The following is an 18,104-nucleotide window of genomic DNA, read 5'->3' on the forward strand; positions in this document are numbered from 1 at the left end:
GAAGAAATGATGAAGTAGAAGAGCTGAACAGAAGATTTCAAAAGGTGGCTTGAGAAGACAAAGTAAAGTATTACAACGACATGTGCAAAAACCTGGAGATAGAAAACCGAAAGGGAAGCACACATTCAGCATTTCTCAAGCTGAAAGAACTAAAGAAAAAAATTCAAGCCCACGGTAGGTACTCAATAAATGTGTCCTCCTTCCTTCCCCCTAGTTGACAATTCAATGATCCTTAGTCTCAAGAGTGTCATTTCAATCTCTACTAGATTCCAAACCTCCATGTTTCAAGCTTTACCAGGGCTTTATGGAGGTTTAGTATATCAAGTCATTCACCAAGTTGTTTGGTAACATCCTTAATCACCATTTCTCAAAGTGAGAGTCATTCTCACACCACTCACCTGTGTAGGCCATGCTCTTAGGGTTGCCATAGGGAGCCCCAGGCTGCACGGGGCTGTAAACAGGGTTCATTGTGGAAGACTGAGGATCCTGCAGAGAAAACAAAGAAAACAGCATTGACTACTGATTGCTCAATTCTCCCTGACATCAGCTTCACCTCTATAATCTCCAGTTTATGCTCAAAGGGAATCATCATCATGGTGTTGTGGAAAGAGGACCAAACAAAAAGTTCATTTCTTTTGTACTTGGCCCTATGCTAGATACTTTTCCTATTTTACAGAGAAGCAGAGTAGTGCGATAACTTGCCTAACGTCAACCCAGGCCTTTTGGCTCTCCGTTCAGTTTCACTCCCAATATGCCACAGACTACTGCCACTAGCATACTATGTGGCATTAGTCAAGTCACTTCCCTCTCTATACTTCAATGTCCTGGTGTTAAATGGGAGAATTAGTTTAGGATCTCTGAGTCCCCTTGCAACTCTAATGATGCTAATCCAAGAGCTGGGAAAAGATGTGCTTCTACTGCTCATCACAGGAGCCCAGGTGTCTGGTGATGAGCATACACACTGCTGGAAAGAAGAGCAGAAAATGTCTCACCTGCCCCTCACACCTGCACAGGACAAGATACCAGTTACTAACAGCTTTGAAAAAATGAGAATTTATTGCCATTGATCATTTTAATGCAAACAAAGAAACTTAGCCAGGATCTCTCTCCAAATTTATTCAAAGGAAAGACTCTAGGAAATTTTTGTGCAATAAGTATCACCTGAACAAGTATTCTGGTTAATTATCTTAATGAACCACATTCTCCATTCTGATTAACGGAAAATTCATCATTAAACTCTATTAGCCAGTCAATTTGTCCCACTTTGTTTCAGGAACCATTTCTGACACATAGGCTGACACAAGTTTGAAAATGTGTCTTCAGTTATATTACTTACACATCATAAAAATCAAACGATTCCCTCCTCACTAGGCTCACAGGATAGATGGGCAATTTTGGGGGTCATTAACTTCTCCTGTAGCACCTCAGGATAGGAAACAAGTCAAATGTTGAAGGCAGACAGTCAACAGCTGGTTTGATGACAACTGCTCTGTGATTAATTAGTCTGACCAGGCAGGGTTCTGGACTAAGAGGTGGAGAAATGATGGATTCCCAAGGAGAGGAAGCTGGGACAGTCAGACAGGTAAAAGCTAAAATACTACTGGTCAATTTCAGAGGACAGACTTTCTGGAAATGTACCCCAAGTACAGCCCTGGCAAACCACTCCAGGGCAACAAGCTAGATTAAACAGACATCAGTCGACAAACCGAAAGCAGGACAACTTGGGGATGAAAGTTAAAGGGAGGTATATTTCAGCTCAAGAAGCCCTGGTGGTGCAGTGGTTAAATGCTCAGCTGCTAACCAAAAGCCGGTGGTTTGAACCCACCAGCCACTCTGTGGGAGAAAGATGGAGCAGTCTGCTTCCGTAAAGATTTACAGTCTTGAAAATCCTTGGGGCAGTTTTACTCTGTCTATAGAGTCATGATGAGTCAGAAGTGACTTGATGGCAACAAGTTTTGTTTTTTTTTTTTTAATCTAAGCTCAACTGAAGGAAAAACATATTCTTACAGCCAGTTACCCAAAAACACAGTCAGATAACACTGTATCTCAAAATATTAGCACTCACCTCACAGTGTACTGAGAGAATCACAGTTGTTAAAATACATTGCAAACTATAAAGTGGCGTGCCAATATAAATGATGATGATACAACAATAACACAGGTGATTGCCTGTACACTTTGCCTGCCTTTAATCTCTTGTAAAAATGGTGTGGGGCAGTGTCTGACCTCCTCTAGCTTCAGAAGGGGTAAGGAGGATCAAGATTGACAGTCTAAGGCTGATTCCTATGAGACGGACGTCAGACATGCCTTCTCTCTCCACCATCTTTACCAACTCTGACACCAACCATCCCTCCCATGGCACTCTCTACTTCTCTGCTGGATTTGATAATTCATTGTAATGGCCACAGAGAACTGACCATACTCACGATTATAGGGTTTATTAGAGAAATAATAGGTTACAATTCAGTCTCAGGAACACTCAAGGATACAGTTCTTCCATCAGGACAGCCTCTTCCCACCTGTGCTCGCACGCACACCTTTCCCTAGCCCTCAGTCTCTGCCCAAAGGTACTCAGCTTTCCTGCTCCGTGGGCTAGGAAGCCCACTGCGCTGTCTCCTGCCAGTCTCTCCTTCCTTGGTGGTGGTGGGCTCTTCTCTTTCCCACCTCTGGGGTGACTCATTTCAAGCCCAGTGGGATGGCAAAACTGACCAACTCTTTGGTGGGCCACAATTACTCTACCACACAGTCCCGCCCAATCACCGGGGAGTTAAAAGACCATGGCTAGAAACGCCACACACAAAAGTGATCTATCACACTATATCTCTCCTCTACCCAACCAGTTCTCTACCTAATACGACGAGGAGAGGAAAACTGTTAAAGTGATAAGCTGTACAGCTGGTCCTATAAACATCTGAGCACTCTCCTACTGAGAAGGCACTCTAAGTTGCTGATTGGACAAAGTATGAAATTGCTTTTCATAACCAAGGAAGCTCATCAGCTTTGAAAATGGTCTCCAGCTGCTCTAAAATGAGGGCCACAGCCACAGGAGGAGATCATGCCTGGGGCAGCATTCCACAGCAGCATCAATTCCAATCCCAACTAATGACTGACAGAAATGAGATCTGCCAGGATTCAAAATTTGGAATAAGAATGTGACAGCTACTTCTGGGAAGCTGCTCAAAGCCAAGCAAAGTTCCTGGCTTCTAAGGGAGGGTCTGCCTTTCACAAGAGAACCTACATACTATTAATAGTTTCAGGAAAAAACCCAAAACCCGTTGCCTTCAAGTCGATTCTGACTCATAGTGACCCTATATGACAGAGCAGAATTAACCCATAGGGTTTCCAAGGAGTGGCTGGTGGATTCAAACTGCCGATCTTTTTGGTTGGCAGCCAAATGCTTAACAACTATGATAATTTCAGAGACAGCCTAAAAATGAGTAGGAAGAACACAAGTTCTACGATGAGGCAGATTTAAATTCAAATCCTGGAACTGCCACACACCAACTATGGGATAACAGGAAAGACCCCTAAACTTTCTGAGCCTCAGTTTCCTCTAACCACAAAATGAAAAAGAATAACACCTACTTTGTAAAGTTGTTGGAAAGTTTTCTTGCTTTTGTTTTTTTTTAAGTCAAGTTTAAGGAGCTATAATTTACACGTAATAAAACTCACTCTTTTGGGGTATAAGCTTTTATTAGCCCTAATAAATTTATATGGTTGCACAAACACCACCACAATCAAGATATAAAATATTCATCACTCCAAAGAGTTCCCTCATGCTACTTTGTAGTCAATGCTCTCTATCCCCCAATTCCTAGCTCTTGACAATGACCTGTTTTCTGTTGTTGTAAGGATTTCACAGGTGTGTGTGTGTGTGTCCCCCTGGTACAATAACTGATCGTTGTTATTATTCTTTCAGATGAGATTAAAATGAATTGGTGAAAAAAGGCAAAACAATCATAAAAATAAACTGGGCTGTGCATATCTTATACCTTTATCTTCTTCCAGATGGAGAGTCCAGAGAAGTGCTGTCCAATAGAACTTTCTACAATAATGGAAATGTTATATATCTGCTGTTAGCCACTAGCCACATGTGGCTATTAAGCTCTTAAAATGTGGCTAGTGCAACTGAGTGAATTTTTTGTTTAATTTTAATTAATTTAAATTTAATCATATGATACTATTCATTCAGAAAAGCATTTTATTCAGAAGAATAGTATTCATTCAAAAGAATACATTTTACAAAGATATCAATATTCCACCACACTTGGAAAGCAGCTTATACTTCCCAAAGCGCTTTCACATTTATTATATTATTTCATAAATCACAGAGAAGAAAATTTTAGAGCTAGAAGTAACCTTAAATTTAGCTAAATTTTACAGATGAAAAAGTGAGGCTAAGAAAAGGCAAATGAATGGTCCAAGGCCACAAAGCAAGTAAGAGACAGAGTCAAGACTAGCCCCAAAACAGATCAAAGACCTAAACGTAAGAGTTAAAACTATAAACCTCTTAGAAGAAAGAAGAAAACATAGGTGTAAACCTTGTGCTCTTGGATTCAGCAATGGTTTCTTAGATATGACACAAAAAGCACAAGCAGTCAAAGAAAAAAATAGCTAAATTCTACCTCAAAACTTTAGTGCTTCAAAAGACACCATAAAAAAAGTGAAAAGATAACCCATAAAAAGGGATAAAATATATACAAATCATATATCTGATAAGGGGTGTGTATTTAGATTATGCAAAGAATTCTTACAACTCAATAATAAAAAGACAAACAATCCACTTAAAAAATAGGCAATTAGGGGACACTGAGCTTCCCTTGGAGCCCTGGTGGCATAGTAGTTAGGAGCTTGGCTGCTAACCAACAGGTTGGCAGTTCAAATCCATCAGCTGCTCCTTGGAAACCCGATGGGGCAGTTCTACTCTGTCCTGTACAGTCCCTATGAGTCGTAGTCAACTAAATGGCAACGGGTTTTAGTTTTGGAGCATCTGTTAAGAGTGATGACAAAATCTGGGAATGGTTTATGGTGACAGCTGAACAGTATGATGAATATATTTAATGTCACTGAATTGTACATATGAAGATTGCTGAAATAGCAAATGTTTTGTTATCTATATATTTAATCCCCCACCCAAAAAAAGATAAAAATTGGCAAAGTAACTGAATAGAAGTTTTCCAAAGAAGATATACAAAAAGCCAAAAACACATAAAAGATACAAATCCAAAGCACAATGAGACACCACTTCACACCCTCTCCAACAGCCATCAGTCAATTCCGATTCACAGTCATCCTAGGATGGCTATAATAAAAGAAGATAGATAATAATAAGTATTGACAAGGGTGCAGAGAAACTGGAACCCTCATACATTGCTGGTGGGAATTGAAAATGATGCGGCTGCTATGGAAAACAGTCTGGAAACTCCTCAAACATAAAACACAGTTACTCTACAACCCAGCAATTCCACTTCTAGGTATATATACAAAAACAAAACAAAACAAACCCATTGCCATCAAGTCAATCCTGACTCATAGCAACCCTAAGGTATATACCCAAGAGAACTGAAAACATACGTCCGCACAAAAACTTGTACATGAATGTTTATAACAGTATTATTCATAACAGCCAAAAAATTGAAATAACCCAAATGTTCATCAACAGATGAACAGACAAACAAAATGTACTATATCCATACAATGGACTGTTCAGCAACAAAAAGGAATGAAGCACTGATACTTGCTACATGGATGAATCTTGAAAACATTATGCTAATTTAAAGAAGCAAAATACAAAAGGTCACCTATTGTATGATTCCATTCATATGAAATGTCCAGAACAGGCAAATCTATACAGACAGAAAGGAAACTAGTGGTTGTCTAGGGCTAATGGCTACAGGGCATGGGGTTTCTTTTGACGGTTAAAAAAAAAAAAAAGTTTAAAGTCAGGAAAGGTGTGTGTCAGGGTTGTATCCTTTCACTATACCTATTCAATCTGTGTGCTGAGCAAACAATCCAAGAAGCTGACTATATGAAGAAGAACGGGGCACCAGGACTGAAGACGACTCATTAACAACCTGCATTATGCAGATGACACAACCTTGCTTGTTGAAAGTAAAGAGGACTTGAAGCACTCACTGATGAACATCAAAGACTATAGCCTTCAGTATGAATTACACCTCAACATAAAGAAAACAAAAATCCTCACAACTGGACATCATCATGATAAAAAAGCAACATCATGATAAACAGAGAAAAGATTGAAGCTGTCAAGGATTTCATTTTACCCGAATCCATAATCAACATCCATGGAAGCAGCAGTCAAAAATCAAAAGGCACACTGCTTGGGCAAATTTGTTGCAAAAGACCTCTTTAAAGTGTTAAAAAGCCAAGACGTCACTTTGAGGACTAAGGTGAACCTGACCCAAACCATGCTGTTTTCAATCACCTCATATATATGTGAAAGCTGAACGATGAATAAGGAAGACCACACAAGAATTGATGCCTTTGGTGTTGAAGAATACTGAATATACCATGGACTGCCAAAAGAACAAACAAATCTGTCTTGGAAGAAGTACAACCAGAATGCTCATTAGAAGCAAGGATGGCAGGACTATGTCTTACATAGTTTGGACATGTTATCAGGAGGGATCAGTCCCTGGAGAAGGACATCATGCTTGGTAAAGTAGAGGGTCAGCGAAAAAGAGGAAGACCCTCAACGAGATAGACTGACACAGTGGCTGCAACAATGGGCTCTAGCATAACAATGATTGTGATGATGGTGCAGGAGAAGGCAGTGTTTCATTTTGTGGTACACATGGTTGCTATGAGTCGGAACCAACACAACAGCACCTAACAACAACAAAGTTGACTGTGGTGATAGATACACAACTCAGTGAATATACTAAAAGCCACTGAATTTTATATGTTAAATTGATAAATTATGTGCTATATGAACTACATCTAAATAAAGCAGTTTTTCAAAAAAAAGGAATCAAGAATACATGCTACAACATGGATGAAATTTGAAAACATTATGCTATATGAAAAAAGCCAGTCATAAAAATTACATATTGTATAATTCCACTGATAGGAAATGTTCAAAACAGGCAAATCTATAGACAGAAAGTAAACTAGTGTTGCCTATGGCTGCAGTAATGAAATTTAATTAGAAATCAACAATAGAGTAAATGTGGGAAGTCTACAAATATTTGGAAATTGTTTAAGATACTTTGAAATAATTCATGGGTCAGATGGTAAATTACAAGGACAATTAGAAAATATTTTGAGCTGAATGAAAACAAAAACTCAAAACATCAAACTTTAATGGAAGTAGCTAAAGCAGTGCTTTGAGGAAAATTTATAGCCCTTAACATCGCTATTAGAAGAGAGATCTTAAATCAATAACTTTCATTCCATTTTAAGAAACTAGAAAATGAAGAGCAAACTGACCAAAGCAGGCAGAAAGAAGGAAATACAGATTAGAACAAAATTCAATGAATTTAAAAAATACAAAAACAACACAGAAAATCAACAAAACCAAAAGTTGGTTCTTTGAAAAAATGAATAAAATTGACAGCTAGATTGACCAAGAAAAAATGAGAAGAAACATAATTACCAAAATCAGGAATGAAAGAGGGGACACCACCATCAACCCTACAAAAATTAAAAGGATTAGAAGAGAGTAACCATGAACAATTTTATGTCAACAAATTAGATAACGTAGATGAAATGGACTAATTCAATTACCAAAACTACATTAAGAAGACATAAAAAAATCTGAATAGACCTAAACAAGTAAAGAGACTGAATTAGCAATTTAAAAACTTCCCCCCAAATAAAATTCCAGGAACAGATACCTGCACTGGTGAATCCTAGTAAACACTGAAAGAAGAATTAACACCAATCTTTAAAAAACTCTTCCAAAAAAAGAAGACGAAGGAACACTTCCAAACTCATTCTATGAGGACAGTTACCCTGTTACCAAAACCAGACACAGACATCACAAGAAAACTACAGACAAATATCTCATTTCAACATAGATGTAAAAATCCTCAACAAACACTAGCACACAGAGTCGAACAACATTTTAAAAGGCATTATACACTATTACCAAATGGTATTTTATCCCAGGATGCAAGATTGGTCCAACATATGAAAATCAATCAATATATACACCATATTAGAAGAATAACAGATAAGACAAGAAAAGAAATAAAGGATATCCAAATTAGAAAGAAAGAAGTGAAACTATCACTATTTACAGATGATATGATACTATATCATATGTATATGATATCATGTATATGATACTATACATAGAGAACCCCAAAGATTCCAAAGAAAATTACTGGAACTAATACAAAGATTCAGCAGAGTAGCAGGATACAAGATCAACATTCAAAAATCAGTTAGAAAAAAAAAGAAATCAGGAAAACAATACCATTTACAATAGCCCCTAAAAAGTTAAATACTTAGGAATAAATATAACTAGGCATGTAAAAGAACTCTACAAAGAAAACCACAAAACACTACTGCAAGAAACCAAAAGAGACCTACATAAATGGAAAAACATACCACGCTCATAGACAGGAAGACTCAACATTGTGAAAATGTCAATACTACCCAAAGCAATCTACAGATATAATGCAATCCCAATCCAAATACCAACAGCATTCTTTATCTAGATGGAAAAACTAATCACCAACTTTATATGGAAAGAAAAGAGGCCCCAGATAAACAAAGTATTACTGAAGAAAAAGAACGAAGTAGGAGGCCTCACATTACCTGATCTCAGAACCTACTATACAGCCACAGTAGTCAAAATAGCCTGGTACTGGTACGACGACAGACACATAGACCAATGGAGAAGAATCCAGAATCCGAATGTGAATCCATCCATCTATGGTCGGCTGATCTTTGACAAAGGATCAAAGTCCATTAAATGGGGAAAAGACAAGCTTTTTAACAAATAGTGCTGGCAAAACTGGTTGTCCACCTGTAAAAAAGGGAAACAAGAACCATACCTCACACCGTATGTAAAAACTAATTCAAAATGGATCAACGAACTAAATACAAAACCTAAAACGATAAGATCATGGAAGGAAAAAACAGGGACAACACTAGGGGCCCTAATATATGGCATAAATAGAATACCAAACATAACTAAAAATGTATACACAGCAGAAGATGAACTAGATAACTGGGAGCTCCTAAAAATTAAACACTTACGCTCATCAAAACACTTCACCAAAAGAGTAAAAAGAGAACCCACAGACTGGGAAAAAATTTTGGCTACAACATAACCGACAAGGGTCTAATCTCTAAAATCTATAGACTACTTCAACACCTCAATAACAAAAAGACAAACAATCCAAATAAAAAACGGGCAAAGGATATGAACAGACACTTCACCAAGAAGACATTCAGGTGGCTAACAGACACATGAGGAAATGCTCACGATCATTAACCATTAGAGAAATGCAAATCAAAACTACAATAAGATATCATCTTACCCCAACATTACTGGCACTAATCAAAAAAACAGAAAATAACAAATGTTGGAGAGGTTGCAGGGAGATTGGAACTCTTATGCAGTGCTGGTAGGAATATAAAATGGTACAACCACTATGGAAAACGATATTGCACCTCCTTAAAAAGCTAGAAATAGAAATACCATACAATCCAGCAATCCCACTCCTAGGAATATATCCTAGAGAAATAAGAGCTGTCACACTAACAGACATATGCACACCTATGTTCACTGAAGCACTATTAACAAAAGCAAAAAATGGAAACAACCTAAGTGCCCATCAACAGATGAATGGATAAACATTATGGTACACACAATGGAATACTACGAAACAATAAAGAACAATGATAAATCCACAAAACATCTCACAACATGGATGAATCTGGAGGGCATTATGCTGTGTGAAATAAGTCAATCACAAAGGGACAAATATTGTATGAGACCATATAAACAGCTCACAACATGGATGAATCTGGAAGGCATTATGCTGTGTGAAACAAGTCAATCAAAAGGGGACAAATATTGTATGAGACAGCTAATGTTTTGTGACTGGTGGATCTAACCAACTACCACAGCAGAAAACTCATCGGTTTAGACCGAAGGCAACAGATAAAGAACAAAAAGAAGGAATGTTGTCTGTCTCTTGGAATTCTACACGCAGGAAACAGGCCAAAGGAGCTACATCTGTTGTCCTCCAAGAAACGGACCATCCCTGGGGCAGCTCGGAGATCAGCAGAACTGTTGGGAGGAGCTCTGGAAGCAAGGTTGCACTGGTTTCAAAGGGTGGAGTCACGGCCTCCTTGGTTTAAAAGAGTCAGATCTTCACCAAATCAGTTCTGGAGTACAGGGCTGCTGTTCACAAGCGCCAGGGAGATGGCGCCATTGCCCAAAGCTGAGGGGATGGGGCTGTCATGCTTAAGGGGCAGAAGAACTGGCTGAGGGAGTGGGTTCGTAACTCAGATGGGCTAGGAGAATGGGACCACCCAAAGCCGAGGGAGCAGAGTTGTTATCCCAGTGGGCCTGGAGGGCAGAGCTGAAGCCTAGGGCCCTCTGCCCAGAATCCAGAGGGTGTGGCCAACACCCATATTCTGGAGTGCAGAGCCCTTGCCCAGATGGTCTCAGAGAACAGAAGATTATTTTCAAGCCTTGAGAGCTAATGTAAATTGTTCTGCTGGGTTTTGTACTTGCTTAATGCCTGATATCCTTTCTTTCCCTTCAATGTCTCTCATTTGTAATGGAAATGTCTACCTTGTGCCTGTTCCACCACTGTACTTTGGAAACAGATAACTTGTTTGCATTTCACAGGTTCACAGATGAAGAGGAATTTTTTCCCAGGATGGAATACGCCTAAAGTCTCACCCATATTTGATTTATATGATTCAGAAAATGAGATTTTGGACTTGGAGTTGATTTAAAACTTTTGGGATAATGTGATGGGGTAAATGTATTTTACATTTGGCAAGGACATGAATCTGGGTGGGGACCAAGGGGTGGAATGTTATAGATTGAATTGTGTCCCTGAAGAATATGTGTTGTAAATCCTAACCTCTATGCCTGTGGTTATAATTCCATTTTGGAATGGGTTGTCTTTTCTACGTTAATGAGACAGAATCAGTTTAGGGTGTATCTTGAGTTAATCTCTTTTGAGATATAAGAGACTGAACAAGCAAGCTAGCAAGCAGAGATTGTATAAAACAGATGCCAAGCCACATGAAGATCGCTCAGGATTAGAAGCTCAAAAGAGACAAGGACCTTCCTCTAGAGCTAACAGAGGCAGAAAGCCTTCCCCTACAGCCAGCATCTAAATTCGGACTTCTAGCCTCCTAAACTGTGAGAAAATAAATTTCTGTTTGTTAAAGCCACCCACTTGTGGTATTTTTGTTATAGCAGCACTAGATAAGACACCATCTCATCAAAGAAGATATATATGAATGGCTAAAAAGCACATGAAAGAATATTCAACATCATGAGTCATTAGGAAATGCAAATTAAAATCACAATGAGATATACTTCAAACCCACTAGTATGGCAAAAGTCAGTAAGACAGGCAATACCAAGTGTTGGCAAAGATATGGAGAAAATAAAACCCTCATTCAATGCTGGTGGGAATGTAAAATAGTGCAGCCACTTTGAAAAATAGTTTGGTAGTTTCCTAAAAAGTGAAACATGTGAAACATCTGCTGTGTATATTTTCATCACAATTTAAAAAAAAAAAAAAGAAGAAATGTACAGTAAAAAAAAAAGTGAAACATAAATTTACCATTATTTACCACTTACCATATGACCCAGCAAGTTTGCTCCAAGGTATACACCCAAGAGAAATGAAAACACAGGTCCCCTCAAAGACTTGAACTTGAATATTCATAGCAGCATTATACATAATAGCCAAAAAGAGAAAACAATTCAAATGTTCACCAACTGGTAAATGGATAAATGAATGTGATATGTCCACACAATGGACTACTGTTCAGCAATAAAAAGAAATGAACTATTGATACGTATGACAACATGGGTGAACCTTGAAAATGCTATGCTAATATACACATAATGGAATATAACTCAGCCATAAAGAGGAATGAAGTCCTGATGTATGCCACAACATAGATGAACCCAGAAAACACTGCTCTGAGCAAAACAGGTCAGTCACAAAAAGGCAAATACTGAACTCACTTACATGAAATAACCAAATATATAGAAACCAAAAATTATTAATGGTTACCAGGAGTGAGACAGAGAGGGAAAGAGGGAGTTTTTGTTAGGGTTCACTGAATGTATGTTAATGGTGGTAGAATAATTTGGAAAAGGATAGCAAGAATGGTTGCACACAGAAATGGCTGAAGTACGTTTTGTTGTGTACATTTTCACCACAGTTAAAAACAAAAAACACTATGCTAAGTGAAAGAAGGCAGAACAAAAGACCACATGTTGTGATTCCATTTATATGAAATATTCAGAAAAGGCAAATCCATACAGGCAGAAATTAGATTTTTGATCACCTGGGACTTGGAGTAAAATGGGGATTGACTGTAGATAGGATTAAGTGATCTTTTAGGGGTAAGAGAAATGGTCTAAAACTGGATTTTGGAGATAGCTGCACAACTCACTTGTAAGTTGCACAACTCACTTGTAAGTTTACCAAAAAGTTTAAATTGTACATTTATAACAGGCAAATTTTATTACATATAAATCATCTCAATAAAGCTGTTAAAATACAAATTGATGATTCAAGAAATAAGGTTTTTTTTTTTTTAAATAAACTAAAAGGGATTAAGTCATTTAGTTCAACACTCTCATTTTATACACACAAACTGATACCTCCTATGGCAGACCCTGTTCAAGATACTACGGATTCAGAGATAACAGGACACAATTTCTGTCACTGGGGTGGTTATAGTTTGATTAGGAAGACAGATATGGAAACTGACAATTAATAGCAATATAGTACTATTACTGTACTGAGTGCTAGAAATTGAAGAAAGAAAACTAACTTGGGCAAGGGTAGGGGGATGCAGAGACTGTCACTAGGTGGCAAAATGTTCAGCTAAAAGGATTCTATTTCCCCATCTCCCTTGCATGTAGGTGTGGTTACGTGATTGGTTCTACCCAATGAGATGTAACTAAAATACCGGGTAGGACTTCTGGGAAGGCTGCTGAAAGGAAACTGTTAGCTGGGAGAGATGCTCTTTCTTTTTGTCCTCCCCTCCCCTTTATTGTCTCCTGCTGTCTACAATTAGGACACGATGGTTGGAGCTCAGCAGCCTTATTTTCCATGAAGTGATCTTAAACATGGAAGCCTCAAACCAAGGATGGCAAAAGGAGTCTCGGTTCTTGATGACTTCATAGAACAACCATTTTAGCCCAGAGCTACCAACCTCTGTACTTCTATTATATGAGAGAATAAAACCCTCTATTTTTTAACTAGAACCCTGCTGGTGCAGTGGTTAAGAGTTACAGCTGCTAAACTAAAGGTCAGCGGTTAGAATCCACCAGCTGCTCCTTGGAAACCTTATGGGGCAGTTCTACTCTGTCCTATACGGTTGCTGAGTCGGAATCGACTCAATGGCAACGGGTTTGGGTTTTGTTAGTTTGTTTATTTTGTAACCACTGTTATTTTGGATTTCTGTTACATGTAGCCGAGATTAATCCTATTTAATTGAGGGGAGAGGTATAGTAAGTTTCAAAAGGATGTGGCATTTGATTTATCTGTGTTTGAGGGATGACAGAAATTCTACAGAGGGAAAAGGGGAAGGAAAGGCCATTTGTGAAATTACACCATGAGAGGGCAAAGTACATTCAGAGAATACAGACTAGTTCTGGAAGGCTGGAGCATAGAATCTGAGGAAAAATATGGCAGGGATGCTATCATCCTGTATCCTGTCTCCATTTCTCAATTGTATCCACTCAGCTCTTACGAAGGATCTCAGAAAACTAGATTGGGCATGGCTACAGGCCGTTCTATGATCTCAGAGCTCTCTCAATTTTTCTGTTATAAACGTTCATTATAGCTGTAATTTGCTTGCCCAAATCTTTTCTTCCTGCTAGGTTTTAGGCACATGAAGTCAAGAGACTGTATCTGTTTTGCTCACTAGAAAAGGGCCTGCTATAAAGCAGGGTGCTCAATAAACATCTGGTGACAAGATGAATGACTGAATTAATGGGTGAACAAAAAGATCAAAACCTTTATAAGAATTCAATGCATTAACTTAACATGAACTTCTTCTTACCAAACAAATTTAGGAAAATTCACTGTTTTAGTAGTGTTTTTCCTTAATTCCATCAGTATGATACACAAGGAAGCTCAGTTGTTGTTGTTTTTTATAGAAGCTGTTTTTATTTTACAGTTCTGTATATAACATTTCATCTTAGACAATGTCTCAATCTAAAGATAAAATGGAGGAGAACTCTGATTTCTAGGAACCTACCAAAGAGGATTTTAATATTTTAGCGCTTCCACAGTCAACAGAAGGATCTTTTCACACATAAACAGAAAAACCAGCTTTTGTGCCTGCCTGTAAATGAGACGCTCATCTGCAAAACATCACATTTCACCACCAGGACACTCACCCCACTGAAACAGCCTTAAAAAAAAAAATGGCTATCTAGCTAATCAAAAACCTAACAAAAACTGTCTTTAAAGCCAAATGCTTCCAAATAACACAAAATTTCTTCTCAAGGATTTTTTTTAAGGGCAAACAAATTTTAGAGGGACTCTCCCTTAATATAGAATTCAATTTTTCATTAAACCACACAAGTACTTAGGACTTACTATGTGCCAGGTCTCTGCCCTTTTTAGAAGAATTCATGTTTTAGTGGGGAGACAGTAATGTATAAGACTGAGTAGAACGCAAGAAGCTATACTAGAATAAAGTGCTTGAAACAGAAAAAAAAAAAAAGATGTCATTTGGTTGGCAGAAGAGTCAAAGAAGGCTTTCATCTGTGTAGCACTTTTCTAGCTATATATGGAAGAGTTAGCAATGACTATTTTGCAGATAAGGAACAGAATCAGAGACATTAAATGATTTGTCCAAGTTCTCATAGATGGTTAGTGGAAAGCCAGGGGCTCAAAGTTAGGTCTTCAGACTCCAAATCTACTGTCCTTTCCGTGATACCATGCTGCTTCACAATCCCGATGTGATACCTAAAATGGCTGTAATTTCAAAATAACATCCTTGTACCTTCACACTCCGTACTCCAATACAATTTATCTTTTTCAGCTGCCTTCCCTGTAAGTCTTTATACATGCTATTGTCTTTGTCTAAAATACCACCCCCTTCACCATCATTTCTGGGTTGTCCGTCATCTTCTCTATCCCTTAGTCTGGATTGTTCCTACTCTTCTTTTCAGAGCTCAATTAGATATTATTTTTTCTAGGAAGTTTCTGTAGTATTTACCACAATGTAATGTAATTGTATCCCAACCCTGACTATAAAGCCTACAACAGCAAATATTTGTCTTGATCTGGGTTTTATTCCCAATGCCTACCAAAAAGTCAGGCACAAAGTAGATGGCTGGAAAATATCTGTTAAATAAATTGATAAAATTTTCAGCCCTCACCTTTCTTGGCATATTTTAGCAGCCTTTGACACAGCTGATCATGCTTTCCTCTTTTATACACTTTCTTCACTTGACTTCCAGATACTACACCCACCTTGTTTTTACCCCCCATCGTTCTGGCAGCACCTTTCTCAACTTCTAAACTTTATGGAGACCTAGGCTAAAGTCTTGGGCCTCTTTTCTTTTCTAGCTACATGTACTCCTAAAGTCACCTCAATCCAATCTCCTGGCTCTAAATACCACCTATATTCTTATATTCACTCACCCTTCCCCTAAAATCTGTTTATCTTGAAGTCTTCCCCAGTTCAGTTAATGGCAACTCTAAACTTCCAACTGCATAGGACAAAATTTTGGTGTCGTTCTTCACTTCTCTTTTTCTCACACCTCACAACTAGTCCATCAGCAAATCTTTTCTGGTTCTACCTCAAAATATATTCAGAATTCAATCAATTGTCACTATCCCCACTTCCACCACCTTAATCAAAGCCACCATCATCTTTCACCAGGATTAATGCAACTGTCTCCTGACTAGACTCCCTGCCTTTGTATTTACACCTTTTTCTATCTATTTTCAACATACAGTCAGAGTGATTCAATGAAAAAATCAAATGAGGTCACTCTATCAAAATTCTCAAGGATTTCCCATCTCACTCGGTGGAAAAGTCAAGTCTTTACTAGGATCTAGAAGCCCAACAAGATCTGCTCCCATCCCAACCTTTTGATTTCTTCTATTACTCTCCCCCTTGCTCACATCACTTCAGCCATTCTCGCTTCCTGCTGTTCCCTGAAACATGCCAGGTCTAGCCTCAAGGGCTATGCACTTGCTACTCCCTTTGCATGGAATGCTCTTCCTCCAGTTCACTCTCTCACTTTCTTCAGATCTTAATTAAAAATTAACTTCTCAGTAAGGCCTTCCTTGGTTCCCTACCTAAAAGTTGAAACCTTCATCCTTTGTTCTGTGATGACACAAAGATCATGGATATGGAAAGCTCTTAGTCACTTCCTACCATAAGTCAGATGCTAATCCTGGTTGATTTCACTGATGTTACTTCATTCCCTCCTCCTAATAATCCTGAGCCTTCAGGGACCAATAGTTGACAAAAAACAAACAAAACACACACACACACAAGTCTCAGACAGCTGGGAAGAGTGGGAGGTTAGGGGCTAATAACAACAACAAAAAAAAAAACCCAAAACCAGTACAGTCGAGTCGATTCCCACTCATAATGACCCTATAGGACAGATTAGAACTGCCCTATAGGGTTTCCAAAAGAGTGGCTGGTGGATTCAAACTGCTGACCTTTTGGTTAGCAGCTAAGCTCTTAATTACTACACTACCAGGGCTCCATGGGCTAATGGGAGATGACAAAATGACCCATCAAACCATAACCAAAGCTGTTGCCGATGAGTCAATTCCAACTCATAGTGACCCTAAAGTACAGGGTAGAACTGCCCCAAAGGGTTTCCACGGAGCACCTGGTGGATTTGAACAACCTAATGGTTAGGAGGTATGATGGGAAGTTACTTCTGGTAATACCATTCCAGTTAGAAGCCGACTTGATAACGTTTGATTATCTTCCTGATGGAAGCCTTCATGTTTATATTCTCACATGGCTTCTATTTCATGCTTTCATATGGCACAATTCTTCTCAATGGACTGGGAGTTTCTGGGGGTCTCTTTCTTTCACTTCTGCAACCTTAGAATTCAGATAGCACAGAACAGACTCCCATAAATGTTTGTTAAACTCCACAAAATAATTATTTGAGGTATTTATTCAGTGATAATAACGTAAAATGCTCAAGAGCAAGTATCTTCTTAGTAACAAACCAGGGATTTGAACTCAATTTCCCCATTCTTTCTCCTGCACCACACTGTTGTTGCTATTATACAAGAATGGCAAACTCTGAACACTGACCCTGTCTCCAATTTCATCTCATATTAGCGGTTCAGATCTTTCCCAAGCTACAGTCTGAGAAAAGTTATCATAGATAATATCTTCCCAAGGCAAGCCAAGTCCCCAAACTAAACCCAGAAGTTGGTAAGTCCCACATTTAAGTATTTTCCCCTTCCCCAACCACCCCCTTTGTTCCCTCCCTTAATTCCTTTGTGTCCATTTCTGCCTGCCCAAGTTACATTTAAAGTCCTTGGAGGGCAGAAACCAAAACAGACTTGCATAAGTGGAAAAACATACCTTGCTCATGGATAGGAAGACTCAACTGTAAAAATGTCAGTTCTACCAAAAGCAATCTACAGATACAATGCAATCCCGATCCAAATTCCACTGGCATTTTTTAATGAGATGGAGAAGCAAATCACCAACGTCATATGAAAACGGGAAGAGGCCCCAGAGAAGTAAAGCATTACTCGAGAAGAATAATGTGGGAGGCCTTACACTACCTGATTTTAGAACCTGTTAAACCGCCACGGTAGTCAAAACAGACTAGTACTGGTTCAACAACAGATACATAGACCAACAGAACAGAATTGAGAATCCAAATGTAAATTCATCCACCTATAAGC

At 38.5% G+C, this 18,104-nt stretch overlaps 1 protein-coding gene across 2 annotated transcripts in view; it reads right to left on the reverse strand.

Annotated features, from left to right (window-relative positions):
* The window catches only part of FAM168A (family with sequence similarity 168 member A), a 218,726-nt gene that overhangs the window by 75,670 nt on the left and 124,952 nt on the right, over positions 1-18,104 (reverse strand). For both annotated transcript variants that reach the window (XM_004381948.2, XM_023736553.1), the window contains exon 2: positions 399-486. In XM_004381948.2, coding sequence (XP_004382005.1) covers positions 399-468 — 70 coding nt within the window. In that variant the 5' untranslated portion in view covers positions 469-486. The remainder of the gene's footprint in view (positions 1-398; positions 487-18,104) is intronic.

This window comes from Trichechus manatus, unplaced genomic scaffold, assembly GCF_000243295.1.
Source record: "Trichechus manatus latirostris isolate Lorelei unplaced genomic scaffold, TriManLat1.0 scaffold00088, whole genome shotgun sequence".
NCBI lineage: Eukaryota > Metazoa > Chordata > Mammalia > Sirenia > Trichechidae > Trichechus > Trichechus manatus.